Below are 26,046 nucleotides of genomic sequence, written 5' to 3' on the forward strand. Positions count from 1 at the left end.
TCTTTTTCTCTGTCAGATAATAATTTTAAACAATGGGTTAACAACTATAGTAAAACAGATAAATACTAATTCAGTTACAACTGATGAGTTCTTATTTTAATAACATTTCTTAAGATTTGTCATTTGTTTAAGTGAAACATCACTTTTATTGGGGTTTCTTTGTTGATGGAAAATAACTCACAAAAGATTCACATAACACACCAGCTTTGATTCAGTATTTATTCGACGTCTACAGAATTTGCCAACAATTATAACTTTGAAATCTTTAAAATTTAGATTAATTATCATAATCCAAAGTAGTAGCGTAGAGGTGGTCCAGGAATGTCTTCATCTTCCTCTGATTCCAGAGACACAATTAGGTCGACATACGTTTGCTGTGCTAATGGTTTGATTAGTTTTATCATGCTGAAATTAAAGAGATGAGAAAACCTTTAGTTAAACTTGGTATTAAAAATAGTTTTGATAAAAGCACAGCTCTCCCTTTTCAAGTACAAGTTAAAATAATCTGAAAGCAAATTAAAATAGAAGTAAATTAAGTAATGCTGTCCAAAGTATTTCTGATGTCTTTATCTAATGAGTAATAAATTTGTTTCATTTTGACTAACAAACATTTGTTGAAAAAGGATCAAAACATCTTTGAGTTAATGGGAATCATTTGAAGTCAGGACTGTGACAATCAGCTGGATCCCATCTTTAGAAAAAAAATCCCAACCCACTTTAATTTTGAAAGAACCACTTCTTACTGGGTCCGTAAATAGTCTATTCCAGCCATCCAAATTTGCCTTGTAGTTTTTGGTACAGAACCCTCACTTAATTCCTTGGTTAAAACTTCATGATTGTGACCTGGTATCACTACTCCAAGAATGACTAAATAAACACAATGATGAAGTAAATTCACATTTAACACCAATCAATGTAAGTTCAGACAATTCAAAACAAAGAGTCTACTATAGTGTTATCAAAATATATTTAATTTAATTTGATCTGAGATTATTTTAATTTGCTTTCATTTCACTTATACTTGAAAAAATGTTTAACACAAAACCATTGGAAATAGGGGACACACAGAGACACATATGAATAAGAGAGTGAATGATGGAAAGTGTATGGAAGAAAAGGGGAGAGTGACTGAGAGGGATAAAGAATGTGTGTGTGTGTGTGTGCATAAAAGTTGATGGAAACAGTTTGACATTACCTTTGGTTTAATCTTTTCTTATGGCCAGGCAGGATAGGAACATAAATCATTTTAGCCCCATGTACAACCATGGAGGCATTGTAGCCTGTCTTTTCCTGGAAAAAGAGGTAAAGTCATGATTCCAAACAAAGATCATGGTTTCAAACAAAGAATCATGGGTTTCAATTGCCAGACCAGATAGTGCATTGTGTTTTTGAGGAAAACACTTAATTTCACATTGCCCCAGTCCACTCAGCTGTAAATGGGTTACTCTGCACAGACTGGTATTCCATTTAGAGGGAATGTGACCTGCTCACCAAGCTAGTTGGTGATATCATTAAAATGCTACAACATGAGGAAGTGCATTGTGACCGGTGGTATATAACATCTGATAGTCTGGTTTATGTTTAACCCTTTAGTGTTCGCATTATTCTACCAAAATTAATCCTTTTTTATCCACATTGTCTTGAACTAATCATGCATTATCTTGTAGCTATGAGATTCTAATGAGGTGGCTGTTAATTTTTTAAATGATATTGTAGGGTTGGTGTGAGAGACCAGATCTGGCCAGTTTGAACATAAAACAGGCAGAATACTTTTGGCCGGATATGGCCAGTTTAAATGCTAAAGGGTTAAAATTGATTAAGTAAAGATAGATCAATATTGATCATAATAAGGTTTCATTGATACTGCCTTTACAAAGATAGACTGTCACAATAAAGCTGCAACTTAAATGAATCAGTTTCCTCTGGATTGGCTACTAGTCTATCAACAATTTATTACCCATGATGACTTTCAGCCATGAGCTGAGTAACCCTTCTCATTTTTCAAATAACCTCTCACTTTTACATTGCTTGCCTTATATTTACTCAGCCTTGTAGTGTTTATCAGTTCTAAAAGAACAGAGGACCAAGGTGTATTAGATTTGAACCACAGAACTTTGAAATTTGTTAACTGCCCTTGCTAAATGTTGATAGAATATCATAACCGCTGCTATCATGGAATAACTCATTCAGATGTTTCTGATTTTGGATCAACAAAGCTGGTTTTATTATTTCATCTACTTCTGGAAGAATGAAAGGCAGCATTAACTTTGACAAGGATTTCAACCCTTAAAATAAAAAACTGGAACCAATACTGTTGTGGATTTTGTGCAACACTACCAATTCTGCCAACCCAACATCCTGCTGACAATCAAATAATATTTCGATAATGGTAAAAAATCTTACTTTAAAATGATTTAGAAACATTTCCAAGGTGAAATCTTTGGTGCCTTCAATTTCCCATCGATCCCAAACAGTCAGTGATAATTCATCGCTGAAAAAGATTTTAACAACTTTAAAAGGTGCTTAATTACATTTTTAATTAATAAATTTGTCATATCTAATTTTGAAACTGAGAAGACTTATCAGCCAAAAAGGAACTTCAAGTTCCTTTGAATACAGAATTTGGTGTCTGAGATATTAGACCTGTTTTTTCTCCAACAGATCTGCTTATCAAGATATGTTATACTCCTAATTGTCATGCATACAACCAATTGTGTACAAGGACTGATGGCCACAAACCATCATTGTTACCTCTTAGATTAAAAAAAATAGTTTCATATAAGAAGAATAAGCTTCTTAAGATTAAATTACATCTGTAGAATCAGATAATAGTGAAATAAGTGTAAAAAGCTATCAGTGATACAATGCTCATTTACTTGGATATCTCACAAAAGTGGCATTTCAGAGACCTCCTGTGTGAGCTACTCTAAGATAATCACATTGAATGGTCCAGCATTAATCCACTGTCATATGGGTATCCCAATGTTCTTGGTATTTTTCTTTCATATTTCTTCAATTTGGATGAAATTGTTCACCCTGTTCATCATTTATGTCACCAAAGTTGTCTGGGAAATAATTCAAGTGGCTGTGAAGGTAATGCACTTTGATGCTCACATTATAGACAAATTGGCAGAAAGAAGAGAGCATCTTCTCCATTAGTTCAGAGTAGTTATCTGCTTTATGGCTCTCAGGGAAATTTCTTACATTAAGAGTAAATGAAGACCATGCATCTGCCTAAGAATTGTTAACTGAATTTTGGAAATGTGGGGCTTTCAGAAGTTCCTTGATTTGTACCTTTGCTTGGTTATCTTTTTTATCTTTTACTTGTTTGAGCTATTTGATTGCAACCAGCTGGGGCACCATCTTGAATGGTTTTTAGCCAAACAAATCGACCCCAGGATGTTTTTTCCACTTACAAGGTTTTGGTTGGCCTGAGGCTATAGCAGAAGACACTTGCCTAAGGTTCCACACAGTCGGATTGAACCCAAAACCATGTGGTTGAGAAACAAGCTTCTTACCACACATCCATACCAGCACCTAAATTATTTCCATGTTACCAAAACTCTCCTCCTTTGTCCGAATTGTTTCATTAAACCTAGTTTGATGTGCAGAGGTGGTAAAATAACTGTATCTCTGTTAACAAGTGTTCTGTGATTACATTCTTTTCTTCATCAGCCATGTTTCCTCTCAGAGACCATTGTTTTTCACTCAGTGCTCATCTATTATCCAAAAGATAAAGCAGGGATAAATTCACCATCTTAAGATCCACACAGATTAGCCATTGGTAATCATGGTATGGTACTTTCTGTAAAACCAGTATGATTTCTTTTTACCTTGCCATTCAATTATCTTAGTTGAGTGACCAACTGGGATTGATCCATAGTTATTGCATTTATTGGTAAGTACAATATCTCAAAAACTAGAGCTGCTAGAAACAAACGAAGGTCACATTTTTATTCAGTGGCATGAATAATACCCAGAATCAAGTCTAAAAATTTGAGGTGCCAAAAAAATTTTTTTAATTTATTCCCCAGTGTAACCAGTGATGGTGTTCTTACAGTGAAAGGTTGTGGGCAAGGCTTAGTTTAAAAAAGATAAACAGAAAAAGGTGGAGAGAGAGACAGAAAGGGTGTGTGTGTATGTGTCTGCAGCTGGTATGTTCTGAACCTTTGAAGTAATTTATAAAAAACAACAGAGTAAAACCTAAAATAACTGTAGACGAACCTGATTTTAGTGTTGCTGTGGATTGAGATAGGAGTATTGATTAAAATTGAAAATATTAATGGCAGTAGGTAAATGGTTGAGACAACAGGCTACACCATAGTTAGGAAAGTACTGTTATTTTCATTTAAAGATTTTCATGCAACAATTTGGGTGATATTTAGTAACCTTGCTTGTATATAAGACTGAAAATGAGGATAAAGAGTGAGTGTATATGTGATAATGAAAGAGTGTGAATGATGATATGTATGTGCAAATGTGGTTGTATGATGATTTGTATAAGTGAGAGGAAGTAAAGTAAGGTTATCTAAAAAATGAGTTAAAAGTCATCAATTAGAATGTGACAAAATATGGATCTGAGGAAAGGAGATATATATTTTGAAAATGGTATTGAACCGGAGATGACATGGTTAAGAAATTTGAATCCCAACCATGTGATCTTGGGTTCAAAGCTGGTGTTTCCATTATTTTGTCCAATTCCTGTATGTGTGTATGCATATACATGTGTATAGATATGTCTATATATATATATATATATATATATATATATATATCTGTGTATATATGTGTGACTATATCAGTATGTGGACACAATGGTAGGTGTGCTTGTATTCAATAGAAATTTGTGGCAGCATTTTGACCCAAAACTGATCAACATAACATTTAATTTTTTTTTTCTTGATCTATTTAATTCTCCTTTCCCCATTTTTTATATACACATACATGTATATGTATATATGAGTATATGTGCATGGATATATGTGTATGTTTGTGTATCTGTATATGTGTGTATGTATGTTCATAGTTCAACAGCCTTATTTATACAGTGGATAACAAACTCTAAAATATCAGTTTGAAAACTGCTTTGTAAATACTTAATAAATTTATAAATATCTTATTATTGAAATGTTTTATTTCAGCCTCCTTTGGCCTTGTTAATGATATGTACTTGCAGCTGCATGATAAGATGAAACTTTTTACATCCAATATATAGAAAACAGTGAATAATACATGCTCTGATATTGCAAGTAGCTGTAAGGTTGGACAAAAAACCCAGCATATGCAGTTGAAGCATCATTATATTAAAATAGCCATTTATGTATTATACTTAACATATACACACTGTTGACAGGAAAGATACTGTAGATTCATCTGAGATGAAAACATCTTATAGATGTGCTGTGTTAAAGACAATATATATCAGAGGAAGACGAAAATCATCTCAACAACAGCAAATGAGAACGGTAGATGCATTTCAGCCTTCTTGTGCCTTGTCAATGATGTACTAACAGCCACATGCTGCTCTAATTGTATACACCAAATTTTTATTCTGTCAGGGAGCTATTTGCAACATCACTATTTCTTATCTATTCTAGGTGACAAATTTTGTCTTGATATGTGGCTGTGTAAACACATCACTGACAAAATCCATAATGGCTGAAACGCATTTGGCATTCTTACTAACTACTGCTGCTGGGATGATTTTTGTATCTATCCCATATATATTATTCTTTTACACAGCATATCTAGAAGAGATTTTATCACAGACAAAAACTGCATTTTGTCAATTGCATATATACATTAAATATACTTGGTTAATTTAATGCTGCTTTCATAGCAATGACTGAGTTTGTGTGTGTCCTTGTCATCCTTGTCTTGAAATCACGTGATGGTTGTAAACAAGAAGCACCGTCATACAAATGATGTCAACATGTTTGGTCATGGAGAAATATTACTTTGCTTGGAAACAGAAAGAGCATCCTACCATAGAAAATTTGCCTCAGTGAATTCTGTTTGACCTATGCAAGCATGGAAACATGGTTGCTAAAATGATGATGTATGTTTGTGATTGAAGGAAATGGATGTTTGTAAAGTTTTGGCAAATTACTGTTTGTGACAAAATTTCATATCTAAAAATATTTAAATAGTTTTATATTTAACTAAACTTATTTGATAATGGAAGGAACTTTTAATAGTAAATATATTTTCTAAATAGAAGTGTGTGTGAAAGAACGATGTAAGTAAATGATTTGAGTTCAATTCTCCAACAAACGGTATTACATTTTTGACTGGCAACTACTCACTTGATCTTCAGAGTTTCTGCTGCTCCTGGTTCTGACAAAAGCATCATTGGAAGAGCAAGGTTGAGGAAACAGTTGCGATATTTTTCCAGAGGATGCTTATTAATTACTTTAAGAAGTTCCACTGCTGCCTGGAATGAGACAGAAGTACCATTGCAAGACGTTAAAATTGGTCTGTTATGTTACAGCTGAGGAGACAATTAATAAATGTGTGTGTAAGAATTCTTCAATGGAAGACTTCACAAAATATTGTTGAAGTGAAATGTAATGGGAGTTAGAAATATCATAAAATTTAAAATCGCAAAAAATTTACAAATCTGAGTTGATTTTAGATGAGAGTGAGAAGAAACCGTATGTGTGAGAGAGAAAGAGAGAGGTGGGGGGAGAAATGAAATGTCTGAAAATAAATTGGAAAATATAAATTCTCTGAAGTTAATGAATTCCAGTTGAGATGAGAATATGGTTAAAGGTCTCAAAGAGTTTGAAATATGGGTTTTGATTCACTATTGTACCATTATATTTCATTTTCTCTTTCCAAGACCATGTATCTGTATAAAATTCCACAGGATGAAAGGAGATGGTACAAGGAAAGGTTCTTGGCAAACACAATCAACAAACATGATTTTTGTTTCTAGTTAGAACCATTTCTTTTAAGACTTTTCCCATGCCACACAAAGAACACATAGACATCTACGTGTCTGTTTACATACATACATACACATACCCACACACACACTGAAGAAATCTAAATTTGTTAGGGAATGGTGAAGAAAATTTAAGAAACAAGAGGAATGGGAATTTAATTTTTTTTTCTTTTCTTTTCCCCCAAATAGAAGTTATTCTTGTTAGCTAGTTAGGAAGGAAGTCACTATAAAGAAATACATAATGATATCTTTGACTAAACATTAGACCTGTTTTATATGAGAGAAGCCATTATAAAGTATAGGTATTATTTGTATGTGTGTGTATTAGATAGCGAAAAAGAGTTGATCATAAAATTTAAAATGTAATTCCAACAGAAATATAGAAATACTGTATGGCAGTAGCTAGCTTAACAGTCTACTGTCTCTAATTTCCTTGTCCTGTAAAATAATGATATATTTGAAGCTCCCAGAAACTGTTGCCTCTACATCACTAAGGCTGATTATAGTACTGATCTTGGAACTATCCAAGCAGGGGACACTGTCAGAACTCTCTGTTGCCTGAGACAACCACAGCAAGGAGGCGAATAAGAGTAAGAGGAGGAAATATGCTGAACTGATGGAGTTATACCAAAGCAATGGGTAGCTAACAAATTGTGATATATTCAAGGTGGGATGTAGACGGCTTACAGGTCAGGTCCTCTGGACATGTTACAATGTGCTTGGCATCACAGAGTCCAGTAGGCAGAAGGCCATCAGGTTGACTGTAGAGGCAGGAAAGATTGCCTCAAAATGGCTGTGGATCAGAGGTGCAAACCCTTGAAGGGGTGGTGCTATCTGGGTTTGATCAACCCCAACTGGGTTGTTTGGGTGAGGGTATCTGATGTTGAAAGACCCAAAATCATGAATGACCCCCCCCCCCTTCCCCAGAAAACATCACTGGCAATGTGTCCAAGTACATCACAGGATGATGTATGGAAAAAAGAAAGTGAAGAGATAATTCATTATTAGGTAAATGATTGAAATGAAAGAAATTAGTGATTTAATTGATTTCAAGAAAGTTTGTGTACAGACCAGTCCTGATACAGTTGCTGTAGTTGTAGCAATGGCAGGAACTATATGACCTGCGATACGTTTCACCTTCAAACGGTCAGCATTCTCTATGTTGTACATGGTTGCTCGTAGATTCTGAAACAGAGAAGATCATAAAATGAAGTTCAAACCACAGTGGAAGATTGAAAGAAATATAGTGTTAACAATGAAAATTATTAAGTAAAGCAGTAGAAGGAGACGATATTGATGATGTGTTGGAAAATACCAACAGAAATAATTCAACTAGTAGAATATATTTTACGTTGTGAAGAAATACAGAAGTCAAACATTTCAGGAAGAATCTTTTTATTAGAGACATGGACCTGTTTTAATGTTTTGCCTTTCCACTCTTACACATAACAGACGATTAGCACATTCAAATGGTCAACAAATGTCACTCTAAACCAGAGGTAGGGAAGCCCCCACCTGTGGGTGCAATTGCACCTGTGGGCTTGTATATTTGTATGTACAAAATATAGTAAATTTTTCAGTTATAAAATTTATGCAATATTCATATGCCTATTTGCAACATAGGCTGCCTTTCCACTACAACTTAAAATGGTTAGACTTGAACAGAAAATCATCCAGTAATTGCCATTTGTATGGAAATTTTGTTTTCACTACAAAACACATATTGCTAGGTCTGTACCATCCCTTTAAGACCCAACTACACTCTAGCTGAAAAATAAAGAATACCTCATAAGTAATATAAACATCCTAAATTCAGTAGTTGCATTAACGAAAATGTTACATGTTAAATTAATGTGTTAAACATTATCTTTATTAATGTATATCGAATTATACATATATATATATACAAGATTTACACAGAGTTAGAACTTGTGAACCACCTGTGAACCTTTTCAATTGGAAATTTTTGGAGCTGTTAGAATGATGGAAAGAATGTCTTGCAGTATTTGGTCCAACTCTCTTTGCTCTGAGTTCAAATTCTGCCATGATCAACATCACCTTTTATCCTTTCAGGGTTGATAGAGATGTACTGACCCACCAAACTAACAACTGCAATGACATCAATTCCAAGTTGTATTGACTGAATTTGGCAGCCTTTTCCATGGACAAACGGTGTCATGGACAAACGGTGTCATGGACAGGAAAGACTTCCATGCAATGACAACATCTGTCAAATGTAATATTTATTCACATTGCTTGGAATTAATCCTGTATTATCTCATAGCTTTGAGGTTTCAATGATATGATTGTATATTTTTAGAATGACATTGTAGGGTAGGAGTAAGAGGCCAGCCAGATCTAGCCAGTTTGAACAAAAAACAGGTAGAATATTTGAGCTAGATACGGCCAGCTTCAATACTAAACGATTAAAGGGAACAGGATGGTAAATGTGTGTACTTTGGTTGTTATCGTTAATGAGTCACTTGGTTCCATAGAGGCTCCTTTGTTGAACTTATTGCTTGTATTTATTCTATTGATCCCAGAAGGATGAAATGTAAAACTGACCAGCTAGAATTTGAACTTCACCTGTCAAGTACCAACATTAACTACTCCAGCGGCTTTAATGTTCCACTCTCTCTATTATTTCATCAGTTTCTTGGAAGAGGAAATGATAAAAAACTATTGCTTTGGATGGAGTGAAGGTCAGTTTGTCTGTAAATGATAATAATGACAGTATCCATCTCCTCCTGTGTTATCCCTGGAAAGAGATTAGTCCAGTAACACAAGGTAACAAAACAGGAAGAGAAGCCTCAAAAATGTGTTGATCTTCCAGTATTAAGACACACACTCCAACCTCTGTGGTATCTCTTCAGTTTGACTCTACTACTATTACTACTACTGTGACTTTTGTCATATCCAGTGAGGCCCACCCCTATACTCTTGTTCTTCCACATCCCATCACACATATTATAGCCACCAATCTCATTTTTTTTCCTCTCCAGAATATCAATATTCCAAAATTATTTCCCATATTTTTTTTTTTTTTCCTGCAGTTCTCAATTTTTAGCTGTGCAAGAATAACATAAACCATGTCAATTTCACTCATCCAGGACTCTGTGAGAACCATGGCTACATAACTCTGTCTTTTAACCAAGGCATTAAAAACACATAACTATTTACAGATTGGCAGAGAAAGCCATCAAGTACAATTTTGAGAGAGAAATTATCAACTGATTGTTTTCTCAGAAAACATCAACCAACTTTAATTGTTGGAATTAAATAATGTGTTGATATCAATAACATAAGTATTGTGTGGGATACAGGCTGGTATAAAGTATATCACATTGTCAAGTGAACCCTTTTGGACAGTAACATAACTTGATATACTCACTGCAGCTGTGGTGATGAAATCAATGTGGCTGTTGGTATCATTATCTTTTTCAAACTCTATCACAGTTAAAGTTTTGTTGGCTGCAAACATAAGACAAAGTTAAAATATGAGGGAGAAAGAGAGAGAGAGAGATTTGGTTATTGGGTTAGTGTGATTCCTTTCAATATCACTCGTGGGACAGTACTTATCTCCCTGTAATACATTAACATCATCGAACAAATTTTACACACACACACACAAGAGCAGTGAAATAAAGAACCTAACAAGTAAGATTTGGTAATAGGAAGTGCTACCATCTTAAGAAAATCTTGTCCAAACAACCCATGCCAGTATAGAAAAACTAGAAGTAATTCAAAATATGTTTTATATAATTTACAAATATAATTATAGTTAATTTGCATTCATATATAAGGTTCAGGGTTAGCTGTGTGCTTCCCATCCACATGGTTTCAGGTTCAGTCCCATTGCACATCATAGACAAATGTCTTGTAGTAAAGACTCTGGCTGATCAATGCCTAAAAACATAGATTTGGTAGATATCCATCATGTGTGTGTGTGTGTATGTGTCTTTACACCTGTGCTCTTTAAAATCCAATTGCTATGAGTAGTGTAGTTGCCACTTGTGTCAACAAACCATCTACTTGCTTTGCAACTTTTGAATATATGAAATAAAAGATCCATTACTCAAAAGACATGTAATAGTTAGCAACAAAATAAATATCCAGATATAAAACAATGCTAACCCATGCTAGCACAGAAAAATGGATGTAAAAGGAACAAGCATACAATATTAATAAAATATTAAAGCTGATCTCAGGAAGCTGAGCCTTAAGAAGGAGATAACAAAGGACCAAGATGATTGGTGATTTGCTGTGCCTGAGAAGACCCATCCATCACAGCAGAAACGATATCTTAAAACCAAGTTGGGTATGCTTGTACATGTGGAGCCTGGTCCCTCCTCTCCATGTCTGCTTTGTCAAGCATTTAATCTAAAATATACTCTCCTTCATTTCCTACAATGCTCTTACATCTATCTGGTAGACTTGCAAGGCCCCCTCTTCCAAAATTCACTTGTCCATGATGAAAAATACTCCTCCAGTACTGTTCTGACCTCGTATACAAAATTCATATTTTCTCTGTCAAATGATTTTGAAGACTGTGGAATAAATGATAAACAGATGGGGCAATGTCCGACGAATATGGTGGGTGGGGCATCATTTCCCATTCAAACTGCTGCAGCTTTTGGAATGTCATCCTTGTTATATGTGGCTGGGCATTATCCTGATGGAAGAACACCTTTGTCTTGAAACCAAAGCAGATCATTTTTCTTGTAGTGCTGACTTAAGCCACTCAAGCTGCTTGCAGTAGATCTCCTTTGTTATTGTTTGGTTTGGGTTTAAAAGTTCAAAGTGGTCTAAACCTTTCATATCTCACCAAACAGATAACAACCCCTTACATGGGTGAAGACCTTCTTTAGCCTGGGGTGCTGGTGTTTCTCCTTTCCCTACCCACATTCTTCGGTGCTTGACAGTTTTACAGAGAACCCATTTCTCATCACCAGTCACTATTCAGTCCAAAAAAGGTTCATTTGTGAGACGTGATAGCAATGAAAAGCACACATTCACTCTCTGCATGCAATTAGACTCAGAACGTTTGTGAGAAACACGTTGACCCAATTTGGTGACTGTTTTGATGGCATGCAGGTGTCACTGAATGGTTGAATGACAAAATCCAAGCTTCTCTGCTAGTTCCTCAACAGTTACGATGGGGTTTGGAGGCCATCCTCATCGAGTTCTACAGATCTTCCAGGACGAAGTTCATCTTCTAGGCTGTAGTTTCCAGCTCGGAATTTCAGGAACCATTCTTGACACTGGCTTATGCATATTGTCCGATCCCCATATACTGCACTAATATTCCTTGCACTTTCTGTTGCATTGTTGCTTTTATTGAACTCATAAAGCAAAATATGCCGAATATGCTTCTCTGTCCCATTATAGCTTTGAAAAAATAACTGTTAAAATCGAACTGCACTTTTCAATCAAACAAGGTAAAATTACTACCTGCTTTTATAGCAAGTTGATGCAGGTAGTTTATCCTGTCCCCCTCCAACTTTTAGTTCATGCAATTGTAAAAAACCACATTATTTATGAGATGACCCAATATTCATTTCCAGTTCTTTAAACTATTCCAATGATTGGAACATCACTATGAAGACAATTCTTTGTCCTTGTAATGTTAACATTTGACCCAATGGAACACAATCTTTGAGGTTGACTGAAGTGTTGGGGACTGCTTTGGTACCATTTCAGCATTCTGTTAAGGCATGTAGCTAAATGGTTTGGGTATCTGGCTCATAACCTTACAATTGTGAATTCGAAAACTGGCAGTGTGTTGTGTTCTAGAGCAAGTAACTTTATTTCTTGTAGCTCCTGTCTCTTCAGCTGGCGAAAATGAGTTGTACCATCAATTCAAAGGGCCAACCTTGTCACCTCCTATGTCACACTGAGTTTCCTTGAGAACTATGTTAAGGGTACGCATATTTGTAGAGTGTTCAGCCACTTTCGTGTTAGTACCAGTCAGAAAAATTTCCATGCTCTATTGTAATGTTGAAGGGACAACACCGAAAACCCAGTTTTTAAGGAAGAAATACAATGCAGCTGTATTCCATATGAGATGAAAATTTGAACTCAGCATTGTAAGCTACGAATTATAATCTCACTCACCAATACACACTAAAAAACCTTTTTTAGTTACAAATGGAGGTTTTACTTGATATTTTTAGGGTCATTTACTCAGTTTTACTCACAGGTTATTTGAGTCATGTACTCAGTTGCTAAATGTTGTTCATCAGTAGTGTGCAGCTCATTGGCATCCACTTTCTTTACTGCTTCATCAGTTTCAATTTGCTTTGAAAGAAAGAAATAATTAGTAATTGATTACAGATGAGAGAAGAGAAAGAGAGAACATGAGAGAGAAAAAAGTGAGACTGAAGAGGGAAAAGAAAATGAGAGAGAAACAGTAATAAGGAGGAAGGAAGGTGGAAATATATTAAATATATAAAGAAATATTTTTAAAAAAAATTTGTTTGATGTTATTGTCTGGTCAGTCACTTGGTAAGTGATTTATGAATAAACATGACTGAGACTACAACAGTGTAACTAATGTAGGAAATTATGATAAAGAAAATTTACCATCCTTGGTGGGTGTGTAGTGCTCACTGAGCATACCCAGATATATGACACTGAAACTTGAATGCAAATGTTTTAGTCAGAAATGAAACAAAGACACTAATGGAACAAAGCTGATGTAGGTATACAAGAAATGTAGAGTTTGTGATAGATCAAAGCCAACTGGGGCTTTTTCTAGAGAATAACATAAACCATGTCAATCTCAGTAGATCCCAAGTCACTGAAGGCAATGGCTACATAATCCTGTACTCTAAACAAAAGAATTAAAAATAAAACAGCTATTTATGGATTGGCAGAGAAAGCCATCAAGAAATGTTTCTCTCAGAATACAGGTAAAAATTAATATTTGTAAATCCATTCAACCTATAGCAACATGTTGAAAAATGAAAAATCAAAAGGTGTTTAATAGGTGGAAGGAGGAAAAAATAATGAGGATTCAACCTAATGGAAGAACAGAACAACAATAATCTTACTTTATGGGACACTTTAAATTCTGGAACTTCAATATTTTCAAGATGTCTCAGTAACGATTCTGTTGATAGGTCCTGAAAAACAAATAGTGATTTTTAAGAAAAAAACTTTGCATCAATTGTACATGAACTTATTTTATTGATGGCAAAAATTAGCTTCCACAAGATTTGAACTTAAAACCAGTGGGTACAAAATAACAGAAATTAAATAAAGGATAAATAATGGGTCACTATCTGCCCCAAAAGTATTGTTTAGGCAGTGAGCTGGTAGAATCATTAGCATGCTGGGCAAAATGCTCAGTGGCATTTCATGTCTTCATGTTCTGAGTTCAAATTCTACTGAGGTCGACCTTGCCTTTCATCCTTTTGGGGTTGATAAACTAAGTACTAGTGAAACACTGCAATCAATGTAATCGATTAGTCCCCTCCCCACAAGTTTCAGGCCTTGTACCTATAGTAGAAAGGATTATTATTATTATTATTATTATTATTATTATTATAGACGTTGCACAGTATACAGTATAGACGTTGATTGAAGATATAGTGTTTCCTGGGAGTTTGTACTATCTGTCAAGTCACAACAAGGACCTTAGACAGACAGTACTTTATGCAATATGCATGCAGTTCCAAGTAATGCCGACTTTTGCAATACATCTAGATTGTAGGGTATTTCTAAAGTTTTCAGATGTCTTTTCAGATAGGGTGGTATTGAACCCAATGCTCTGATGACAGTAGGGATAACCTTTATGTTTGACTGTTGTAGCTGGCACATCTTAGTGATCGCAATTCTCAGGTCTCCATATTTATCTACCTTTTCTCTTTCATGACAATATGTTGATTTCATGGTAGTGCCACATCAATTATTAGGCACTCGTTTGTCCCTCCTAAAGGTTACTATATCTGGCATTTGGTGATCTAACACCCTGTCTGTCAGGAAATTAAAGTCCCAGACAATTTTAGCCTTTCCCTTTTCGTCCATTACATTTTCTGGTGTATGTTGGTACCAAGCACTCATAACTTCATATCCATACTTATGGCATAGTACCCAGTGAAGGTTTTGGGCTACCTTGTCATGTCTAAGTTTGTACTCTTTCTGTGACTTTCACAAGTACTAACAATGTGAGTCACACTTTCGGCCCTCTTTCCACACATTCTGCAATCTTTCAATTATTATTATTATTATGTCAGAAAGCATATATATATATATATATACTTTCTCACATAATGATGATGATGATGATAATAATAATAATAATAATTGAAAGACCCTTTTGTAAATTATCCTCTTAATTTACAGCATTTATTCCCTCATAGAACCATCTTGATTCTAATCTTATTCTGTCTGAATAAACCCCACTAAAACATGTTCCCCTTAGCCTTCCTCTATCATTATAAATTATTGTGTTACACAGGTAGATAGAAATGGTATTTTTAATTCTCAAGTAGTTTTCATTTGTAATAATGATCCAACAATCAATTTTGAGAATTAATTACTTAAAGACACCATTCACATGAAAAATAGTAAAGTTCGAGTTGGTAAGTTAGTAAGCTAATTAGAAATAATTTATTAGAGGGAAAGATCAGTAAGTTTGATATGAGACAAGAACTAATAGTATCTTCACCCAGATATGTTCCTACACCATTAGACCTCTCAGTGGAGCAGAGATGTCACCTTACATGTTGGAATTATGATAAAAAAATTTGTTTAATGTTCATTTTCAATGCTAAGGATTAAATGACTATACAGTTGTAACATTGTTTTAAAGCTGAATGCCGTTGCTGTCACTTAACCCTTACCTATTTATTAAGTAAAGGATCTTTTAATCCATGTCTTTGAAGGCACAAAATGAGAGGATGATTTATTGACAGGAAAAATGACAACAATGTCACAACCTGCAGTTGAGGGATTTTCAATGAAGCACAAATGTAAACATACACACACACACACACAATGGACTTCTTTCAATTTTTGCCAACCAAATCCACTCACAAGGCTTTGGTTGACCTGAGGCTATCACTGAAGACTCTTGTCCAAAGTACTGTACAACGGGACTGAACCTGAAACTACTTGGTTGGGAAGTGAACTCCTAAACCACACAGCTCCCTCCCCATTTCAATGCACAATAGTATACACTGGATGATGTAGAATATTACAATATTTCAGATTAGTTTCTAACAAGACATACAACCAAACTATAAGTGTTTAACCCTTTAGCATTTGGATTGTTTTGTCAAATGTAATATTTATTGCTTCACATTGTTTTGAATTCATTATGCATTATCTCATAGCTTCAAGATTCCAATGATTGTTTATTGGTAGAATAACATTGAAGGATAGGTGCGAGAGACTGGGTCTGGCAAGTTTGAACATAAGATGGGTAGAATATTTCGGCCGGATATGACCAGTTTAAATGCTAAACAGTTAATATCCTTAATCTTTGTGATATTAAAATCTCTAGAAGAAGGAACAGTAAGAGACAAACCTCATCTTTCCATGGAATTCCATGAACGTCTGCATACAACCTGCTGGTGCTTTGGACGAACATTATGTGTCTAGTGAAAGAAATACAAAGTTAAAAGTGAGGAGAGATTGAAAAATAAATAACTGTTTATTTATACACAAAGAGAATAACTGAAGAAAATGACTTAGAGATACCTTCCTCAGGGTAACATAAGTAAGACGGGCACTAGCAAAGTTGATGGAATAAACCAAGAAATTTTACTTTAAGATTTATTTATACACACAAACACACATATATATATAAACCCCATCCACCCATATCTCTTGGTTACTTTTTTGCCTGAAGATGTTTACAAGGGACATTTGGAAGATACTTCAGCTCTCTGCAACAATTATTGATATTCTACAAAGCTTGCTCAGTTGAGGATCACAAGAGAGTAATTGCTCTTACATCTGGGATGGGTCTACTGCTACTACACACACTGACATCCTAGACTACATCCAGAAACTGGCCACCCAAATGACTGGTCTAAATCAATCACAAACATCCTCTATCCAGCCTCTGACCCACAACTGCATTGTTTCCTTCTCTCTACCTTTTCTACCACTATTATAATGGCCTTCACTCCTCTGAATTGGCTGGGTGCATCTCACCACCACTCAGACTTTCCTGATTCCCTCTTTTCTCTTCTTCTCATCTTACTAGTTTGGGAACAACCAGAAAGGTAATTGGTGTAACAGCTGACTAAATTATTAAACAAATATAATAATGATGATGATTCATAAACCATAATTTAATGAGAAGCATTCAAACATCATCACTATCATCATTTAACATCCATGTTTCATTCCTGAATGCTGTTTTATTTCACCCAGAGAAACCAAAAGACAAGCTTTCTGTAGTCTGTAATCTACAAAATATCTTGTAAATAGGTGTATGTTTCTAAATAGATGCTCAATGTAATGTTAAAGATCAATGATGAATTAATAGGTTACAAAATTAACACTGCAATAAACCAAATTTTATACTGTCAAATGCCTTGTGGACATTGTTTATGCTCTGAGTTCAAATCCCAGCTTGATCCCGTTGTCTTTTTCATCCTTCTGATGGTTGATAAACTAAAGACCAGTCAACTAAAGGTGTTGATATTATCAAATATAGTTCAAAGAAGAGGGAGAAATAACTCATAACATACAAAGGGTGATCAATGAAAAATGTGAGCAGAGAGGGATGGTGTAAAGAATGAAGAATGAATGCTTACACAAGATTACTGCTATCAAATATCAAAGGTTGTGGAGGTCGTTTAGGAGATTGCCAAAACAGTCCTGGAAAGAAAGAAAGAAAAAATATGGTAAAATGTTCATAACATATAAGTTAATGATGATAAGTGTATCACACTTTAGGTTAGGTTCAACAACCACCTCAAAATTTTAAAGGCCTGAAAACAGTTGTCATCTGAATCTACATTATTTATCTCTACTGTAGCCATAACCTTATTTCTCTCCTGCTTCTTCCTGTTGCAGTCAGTTTTCTCACTTAGATGTAAAACTCAGTTGTGTCTCATTAATTTCTCTTCTTTCAACTTTTCCCTGAAGTAGGACACTGTCCGAAATGTTAGATTTTCCACTCCCCACAGCTAATTCACTATACCCTTTTAGTAAATTTTTACAAAATAATATGTCTTGCCAATGCATACCGACACGAGTCTCTTTGGAGTCTGATTACACATCTCTACTGTAGCCAAAACCATACAAGATATCAATAATATATATATATATATATATATATATATATGAAAATAAAATGGACATCTAACCAAATAAAACTTGTTTTGATGTCTACACTATCTTCTATGCAACCAACTATTACAGTGTGGATATAATTAAGACTAAAGAATCATGTATCAGTGGTGTTAAACCTATTCAATTACATGTTGATCAACATATCTCTCTGTCTGCCTGTCTGTCTGTTTGTCTCTCTATCTCTCTATCTATCTATCTACACACACACACATGTGTGCACACACGCACACACACAAATCATTGTCATTGTCATTTAACGTTCATTTTCCATGCTGACATATGTTGAACAGTTTGACAGGAACTGGTAAGGCCAAGGGCCACACCAAGCTCCATTGTCTGTCCTGGCATGACTTCTACAGCTGGATTCCCTTCCTAACACCAACAATTATACAGAGTGTACTGGGTGATTTTTATGTGGCACCAGTACCAGTGCTTTTTATGTGGTACCAGCACTATTAAGACACAAACCATGTTATAAAAAACCTGGCTAACCATGTGTCTTACTCGCAAGAAACTATTAGTAGCTCTTATTTTAATACAACATACATTAAATGATATATATGAAATAGTGTTGGCTCCAGTAGAGATGAGTAAAGTAGATATAGCAGGTATGCTGATATAGTCTTACCCATGAGTGCATGGAAAACGTTAAACGATGATGATGATGATGATGATGTATGTTGGGTTTGGTAAGTGCCAATGCATGAAACTCTCGGATCTTGAGTCACTCTGTTACTTCTGCTAAATATTAATAAATAAATAAATATATCTTAACACACTACACATGGGTATAAAAGAAAGATGTGAATTCTACTTGGCAGTATATTTTTATGAGTGTGGATGGATATTGGTCATGCAATATCGTTGATCACATGCATATTTTGAGATATTCATAAATTTATGCAATGGAATACTGTCACTGATGAGAGCAGTAGGCATAATATTTTTTACTTTAAGCTTGAAACACGATCTGGTACGCAGTTAACCGAACCTTGTTGATTCACTATTTTTCTTTTGCTCACCTACAATATGGTGTTATTCTTGGAGATTTTAAGGGGGTAACAGGGGCTTCAGCATCTATTTCTTGCAGTGCGTGGCGAGGCATAATGCCAATCCCTTGTTATAATTATGTATATAATTATAAAATATTTTGTGAAATTTACCTATGGGGTTTTTATTTCCGCACTGACCACCTGGTAAAATTATTATTGGTTTTACCCTTTTATTATAATATATATATATATTCTTTTACTCTTTTACATGTTTCAGTCATTTGACTGTGGTCATGCTGGAGCACCACCTTTAGTTGAGCAAATCGACTCCAAGACTTATTCTTTGTAAGCCTAGTACTTATTCTATCGGTCTCTTTTGCTGAACCGTTAAGTTATGGGGACGTAAACACACCAGCATCAGTTGTCAAGCGATGTTAGGGGAACAAACAGACACACACGCATATATATATATATATACATATATACGACGGGCTTCTTTCAGTTTCCATCTACCAAATCCACTCACAAGGCTTTGGTTGGCCCAAGGCTATAGTAGAAGACACTTGTCCAAGGTGCCATGCAGTGGGACTGAACCCAAAACCATGTGGTTGGTAAGCAAGCTACTTACCACACAGCCACTCCTCCACACATTTATGAATTTTCGGAATAAACAGAGCAAAAGTACACACGAAGACAGAAAGTGTCACTGAAGAGGTTACAGATGTGTGATGAAAGATTTCCGGACAATAGACATGAGTTAGAATAAGAACAGTAATAAATGAGTGAAGGATGAATATATAGTGTGTTTATTTAGCAAAAAATAACAACAAAAGACCATCCTGAAATACAACAATATATATATATGTGTGTGTGTATACATACATATATATATATATATATATATATATATATATACATACATACATATATGTATATATATATATACATACATACATATATGTATATATATACATACATACATATATATGTATATATATATATATATATATATATATATATATATATGGAGAGAGAAAGAGCTAGAAGGGCACTCAGGTTGATCAACTGGTTATTTTTGTTCCACAGAATTGTTCAAACAACTTAAAACATACTCAAACTGTAGACATATCTGTTATATGGAGTCACAAAGTACAGAAATCAGAAACCTTATGTTAAAAGGTACTAACTAAAGATATGATGTCAAACTACAAAAATGTTTAAACTGATGAGATTAACCATCATAAGGAGTACAAGTATGTGATGTCATGAGAAGTACAAGTTTGAAAAGTTTGAAATGGTAATGAACCTGTCATGAAAAGTTTCTTACCTCCATTTGCTAGTTTGGTGTCCAAAGGAAAGGCATGAAGTAATTGTTTGGCCTGAAACAAGATATAATAATCATTAAAACAAATAAACTGGTGACTTACAAAATTGTATTGAAGATGAATACCTTAATAAAAGATATTTCTCTTTTTATGTATACACAAACACACAACTATTATATTCTAAACTTATTTTCACAGCACTGTAGTACCTTAATGATAATAATTACGAGCTCAAGGATTTGATTCCTAAACCAATATATATGTGTATATATATATATATATGACCACTAGCTCCAAAAGTTTTTTTATACTCTCTTTGTTTCTGGTCCACTAAAGGAGCTTTTTTGTGAGTACCACTGGATTAGGTAAATTCTAAATATTGTGCATTAAATTTATACACACACACAAACACACATATATATATATATGGTTGTCTGAGTCAGTCTTTTCTTTCTTGAATTATAGTTTTGTCTCTTTTCCCCTCTCTCCGTTGCTCTTGTTTCTTTGTCTTTCTTTATATCTCTCTACCCTTTGCTTTCTCTCTGCAACTCTGTATACAATACAATAAAATATTCCTCTGATGATACATTCTAGTTAAGCACCCAATGCACTTGGAACATCCAAAGCAGAATACCAAACAACCACAATGATGAAACATACATAGGAACAAATTATATAAGTTCGTGTTTATTTAATTTTTCCTATATACATCCATATATATAACAAAAATAAAAAAATGAAAGAAAAAGGAAATAAAGAAAGCTTCTAATAGTGCACAAAGTTTTACAAAAAACCTTTATATTTCATCTTCAGAAGGAAACAGTCCAGGAAATGCATATTTACATCAATTTTGTTATTTTATTTTAAAATGCTCATTGTTTGGATTAGCAGCAGCAGAAACTCTCCAACTGTTGCTAGTGGTCATTGTGAAGTTGGAGAGTTGCTGCTCTTACTAACCCAAACAACAAGCAGTTTAAAATAAAATAATAAAATTCAGGTAACTAGATATGTCCTGGACTGCTTCCTTTACATCTGAAATATAAAGGTTTTTTGTAAAACTTTCTGTATTGTTAGAAGCCTTTCTTTATTTCTCTTTTCTTTTATTTCCTACTTCTGGATTTCAATGTTTCCAGTCAACCATAATGCTTTTTTATATATATATATAACAGACAATCTTTGCCTCTACATCACTCTTATTACACCAACTTTGTACTGCTCTCCCAAAATGTTATTTAGACATTTAGATCTAACAACTTGTGAAGGTTCCTTTTATCTGAGACTGAGCTTACCTTATGGTTGAAATATTTTTCAAACTTGCACCTAGCAATAGAGATACACTGCTGCCAATTCTGTGGTGCATTGCGTAACACTCGAGACACTATATATGCACCTTCAACTTGGTCGTGTTTCATCAGTTTCTAGAAAATATAACATTACATATGATAGCTCTTTCTGCAATGAAAAGTCACAACCTTACAATAAACTCTTTCTTTCTTTCTGTCTCTCTTTCTCTCTCTCTCTCTACACACACACAATGTTGTCAAAATGATTAAAATAAAACAGTTCAAGATATATATATATATATATATATACCACCAAGATGCATTGTGTTTCAGTAAACTAGTTTATTTAGTAGTAAAAGCAACAGTCATGAGTATCATCAACTGGAATCAAATGAAGACTGGCCTGAATTTTTTCAAGATTAAATATAATCAGGACATGAAAGCCACATGAATTTAGTGATACTTAAGAATTCAAATCTTCCATAATTGACCACAGTAAGGCACAGTAAAGTGCAGCAACAAACATCGCCATAGATGTATTAAGAGCCATCAAGATATTTATATATTTATATAAACGACAAACAGCTAATGTGTTCACTATACTAGAACCATGAACATCAAATATGTTTAGCACACTAAAACCATGAACAACAATGTGTTTATTGTATTATAACAATGAACATCTCATATGTTTACTATACTGTAATCATGGGCATCAAATGTATTTTCTATGCTAGAATCATGAAAATATAATATGCTTGGTGGATAAGAAGCCTGAACATCTAATGTGCTTACTGTATTAAAACCATGAAGATCTAATGTGTTTCCTCTACTAGGACTATGAAGACCTAATGTGTTTTCTATATTACAACCATGCACATCTAATGTGTTTATTGAATTAGAACCATGAATATTTAATGTTTTTGCTGAAACCATGAACACCTAACTTGCTAAAAATCATCATTTGATGTCTCTTTTGAATCTGAATTTAGTTTTAAAACAAGCATTACTCTCTGTTAAAGAGTAACAACACATTTAGCAAGATATGAAGCAGTTACAAAACTCAGAAGAAATCTACAAAAATACTAAAAGAAAAACCATAGAAGTAATTTTAAAGTAATTTGTTTCGTTTTCAAATACAGTCAATAGTTTTATAAAAAAACTCATTCCAGTACACAAAACACAAGTAAGGAATAAGTTTATTTGGTTTAGCACTTATGAATTTAAATAATATTAAATAATATTGTTTTGAAAGTGGTTTGTGTAATCTTCCTTCACAGCTGAATCAGCTTTATGATTTGTGATAATGGATTAACTTTTGACAGAGACAGTTTTTAAAAATCCAACAAAGAATTTAAAAAAATGATATTTGAAGCTTACCTCGGCTACTGATTGAGCACTTTCATTCTTGGACCAAAATTTGTTGACCAGATTTGCTTTTTGACTAAAGGAACTTTCAAACTGAAAGCAAAAACAAAAGAAAAAGATAAAAATTGAAATTACTTAGTACATACAAAATAGTACCTACAAAGTACATTAGTATATACAAAAATATCAAAAATATATAAAGATGAATGTATATAAATACCAGTTATAGTAAGGTTTTATTTTAAAGCAAATTTTAAAATAACAGTAGCATATTTTCTGATAAACGACTTGATATTAAGAGTAGAGTCAAATTTATTTTTAAATTCATTTTGTAATAAATCTGACCCAACAAAATAGAATATATTTTAAAATTCATTTTGCTTGCTGGTTTATTCAAATAATCCAAGAGATAAAACTCAAAATCCCAGTCGAAATGAATTTTTGCAATGAAAATGAAAACATTAACATCCAATTTCAATCAGTAGAACTAATCCAGTTTCAAGAATGAGGTGTGTGATGAGATCTGAAGCAGCAACAAGAGAAACTCTAGAAAGTGTGATTTATGTAACTTAGGAAAAGGATTGAAGATAGGGATAAGATGTTACAGGAAAGTAGTTTGTTAGATTTAGTTTTTAACCCTAAAGCCATATCTGGCCCAAAATATTCCACCGGTTTTATGTTCAAACTGACTAGATCCAGCCTATCATACCTACCCTACAATGTCATTCTAAAAATAAGCACACACATCATTGAAATCTTGACGCTATGAGATGATGCATGATTAATTTAAAACAATATGATAAAATGATCATTACACTCGATAGTATAATCTGAATGCTAATGGGTTAATGAAAAGTTAAAATAACACATTTAGATACATTAAATCTAACGTAGACTGACATAATAGACATACTACTTTCTTTGGACAGTCACTGTAACATAGACTAATGTGATCAATTCATTAGAAATTTTAAGTTACAGCAGTCAGTTATATAAAAAAAATATCATACAATGAAAATGGATGAAACTTGTGAAAGAGAGAGAGCGCTAGAAAGACATAGGATGAAGTGGTGAAGACTGATCACAAGTGACACAAAGCAGAGAAAAAGGAACAGCAACAAATTGTGAGACATAGTGCTGGGGAAGAAGGACCTACTTTTGGAAGCATGGCAAAATGGATGTTAAAAGGTGGTGGTCATGGAGGTTGGGATGTATAATTTGTCTAAATTTGGGTTGTCTCACTCATTACATTTGTTAATTTTTCCATCTATTTCCTCTCACCTCTCTGTTACCACCTCATCTATTACTCACCCTCCCACCTATTCACTGCACCATGCCAACTGTGTAACAATTAACAACATTACTGTTGCTGACTTCTACCACCACCATTAACCACCGCATCTCTCTGGTGAACATGCTGTTATCATACTTCTTAATAGTTAATTATTGATCTCTCTCCTTCACATCACTTATTGATTCCACCACTCTCCTGGTTGCCCATCTTTATTGCCATCTCTCCTTTGCTTTATCACTCATTGTTGACATACATCACATACACTCTCTCTTACTTTCATAATTCTCTCTTTCATCACTTTGTCACCTTCCTATCATTCTCACTTCCTCAATTATGCTACTCACACTATTTTTCTATTCAATCTCCTTACCAACAACCATGTAGCTACCCATCACTGTTTCTCTTCCATTACTCCCTCCTCTATCACCCTCTCATCTTTGTTTCTCATACTATCTCGTCTTTCGTGTTATTCTTCTCTCTCTTTGACATCACTCTTTAAAGCAACCTCTCTAGTACTGGTTCCATGATAAAACTGACCCAGGAGTCTGTGAATTGGTTGGTGAAGGAACAGAGAAAATGTAGAGTAGAGAAGTCACTTAAGTTTTACCAAGGATATGACAATTTCTTTTGTGCTGGTGTAATAATAAAATCCAATCAATACTCTCTGATTGGAAAACAAGTGTTTACCATTAGGAATGGGATCAATGACCCACCTAACCCTTGCCACCAAGGAAAACAAATATAATAAGCATGGAGCTAATTAAAAACATGGTTGTCCTTGCATATAGGCTTGTCTCCTGTAGTGCTGATGCCATATTAGAAGCACCCATACCAGTGCTGTGTAAATGCATCTGTGCTGATGCTGTGTAAAATCACTTAGTACACTCTGTAAAGTGGTTGGCATTAAGAAGGACATCCAGCTGTGGAAACCATGCCAAAACAGACATGGAACCTGGGCAGCTCTTCGGTTGGCCAGCTCCATGTTAAACTGTCCAACCTATGCCAGCATGGAAAGCAGACGTTAAATGATGATGATTTTTAAAAATGTTGCCATACAAGTCTAATGCAAACACTTATATTGATGATAGTTTAAAAGGTGAAAATTTGAAAATTGAATATGGTGATAAAGAAAGACAATGTTTCAGGCCTGGGTGCCTGATTAAGAAGATGTGAAACAACCAGGTTTTCCTGAATTGAAACCCAACTAGTCCAGTCATTGGTGAAAATATTCCAGTTTAGTTTCAAACTGAAGTGAAACTTACTTTGTCTCTGGCCCATTGTATACAATGTTCTATATTTGCAGGGAATGACTTCAAGGTACAATAAGGTATTTCTTCATCCAGGGGATCATTCTAGAGAAAAACAAAAGGAAAAACAAACAATGAAAATGATAAATGAAAAGGGTAAGTTGGCAGTAAACCAAGATGTCAACAATTATTTCAAACACACGTCTAACTCCATAGCTGAGCACTTTGGTTTAGGAAATGTGTATGTAACAGTAAAAATATTTGTGGTAGTTATTAAT

The 26,046-nt window shown here is 34.3% G+C and overlaps 1 protein-coding gene across 1 annotated transcript in view; it reads right to left on the bottom strand.

The window, feature by feature from the left end:
• Positions 1 to 193: 193 nt before the first annotated feature.
• The window catches only part of LOC115215515 (ubiquitin-like modifier-activating enzyme 6), a 393,428-nt gene continuing 367,575 nt past the window's right edge, over positions 194 to 26,046 (bottom strand). Inside the window, exons 23-36 of the mRNA XM_029784689.2 lie at positions 25,784 to 25,873; positions 23,240 to 23,320; positions 21,866 to 21,994; positions 20,579 to 20,630; positions 17,719 to 17,782; positions 16,479 to 16,548; positions 13,999 to 14,070; positions 13,144 to 13,243; positions 10,338 to 10,417; positions 8,018 to 8,131; positions 6,306 to 6,433; positions 2,404 to 2,491; positions 1,196 to 1,290; positions 194 to 405 (exon numbers count right to left, since the gene is read on the bottom strand). Of these exons, the coding sequence (XP_029640549.1) occupies positions 285 to 405; positions 1,196 to 1,290; positions 2,404 to 2,491; positions 6,306 to 6,433; positions 8,018 to 8,131; positions 10,338 to 10,417; positions 13,144 to 13,243; positions 13,999 to 14,070; positions 16,479 to 16,548; positions 17,719 to 17,782; positions 20,579 to 20,630; positions 21,866 to 21,994; positions 23,240 to 23,320; positions 25,784 to 25,873 (1,284 nt within the window). The 3' untranslated portion in view covers positions 194 to 284. The remainder of the gene's footprint in view (positions 406 to 1,195; positions 1,291 to 2,403; positions 2,492 to 6,305; positions 6,434 to 8,017; positions 8,132 to 10,337; positions 10,418 to 13,143; positions 13,244 to 13,998; positions 14,071 to 16,478; positions 16,549 to 17,718; positions 17,783 to 20,578; positions 20,631 to 21,865; positions 21,995 to 23,239; positions 23,321 to 25,783; positions 25,874 to 26,046) is intronic.

This window comes from Octopus sinensis, linkage group LG9, assembly GCF_006345805.1.
Source record: "Octopus sinensis linkage group LG9, ASM634580v1, whole genome shotgun sequence".
Lineage (NCBI taxonomy): Eukaryota > Metazoa > Mollusca > Cephalopoda > Octopoda > Octopodidae > Octopus > Octopus sinensis.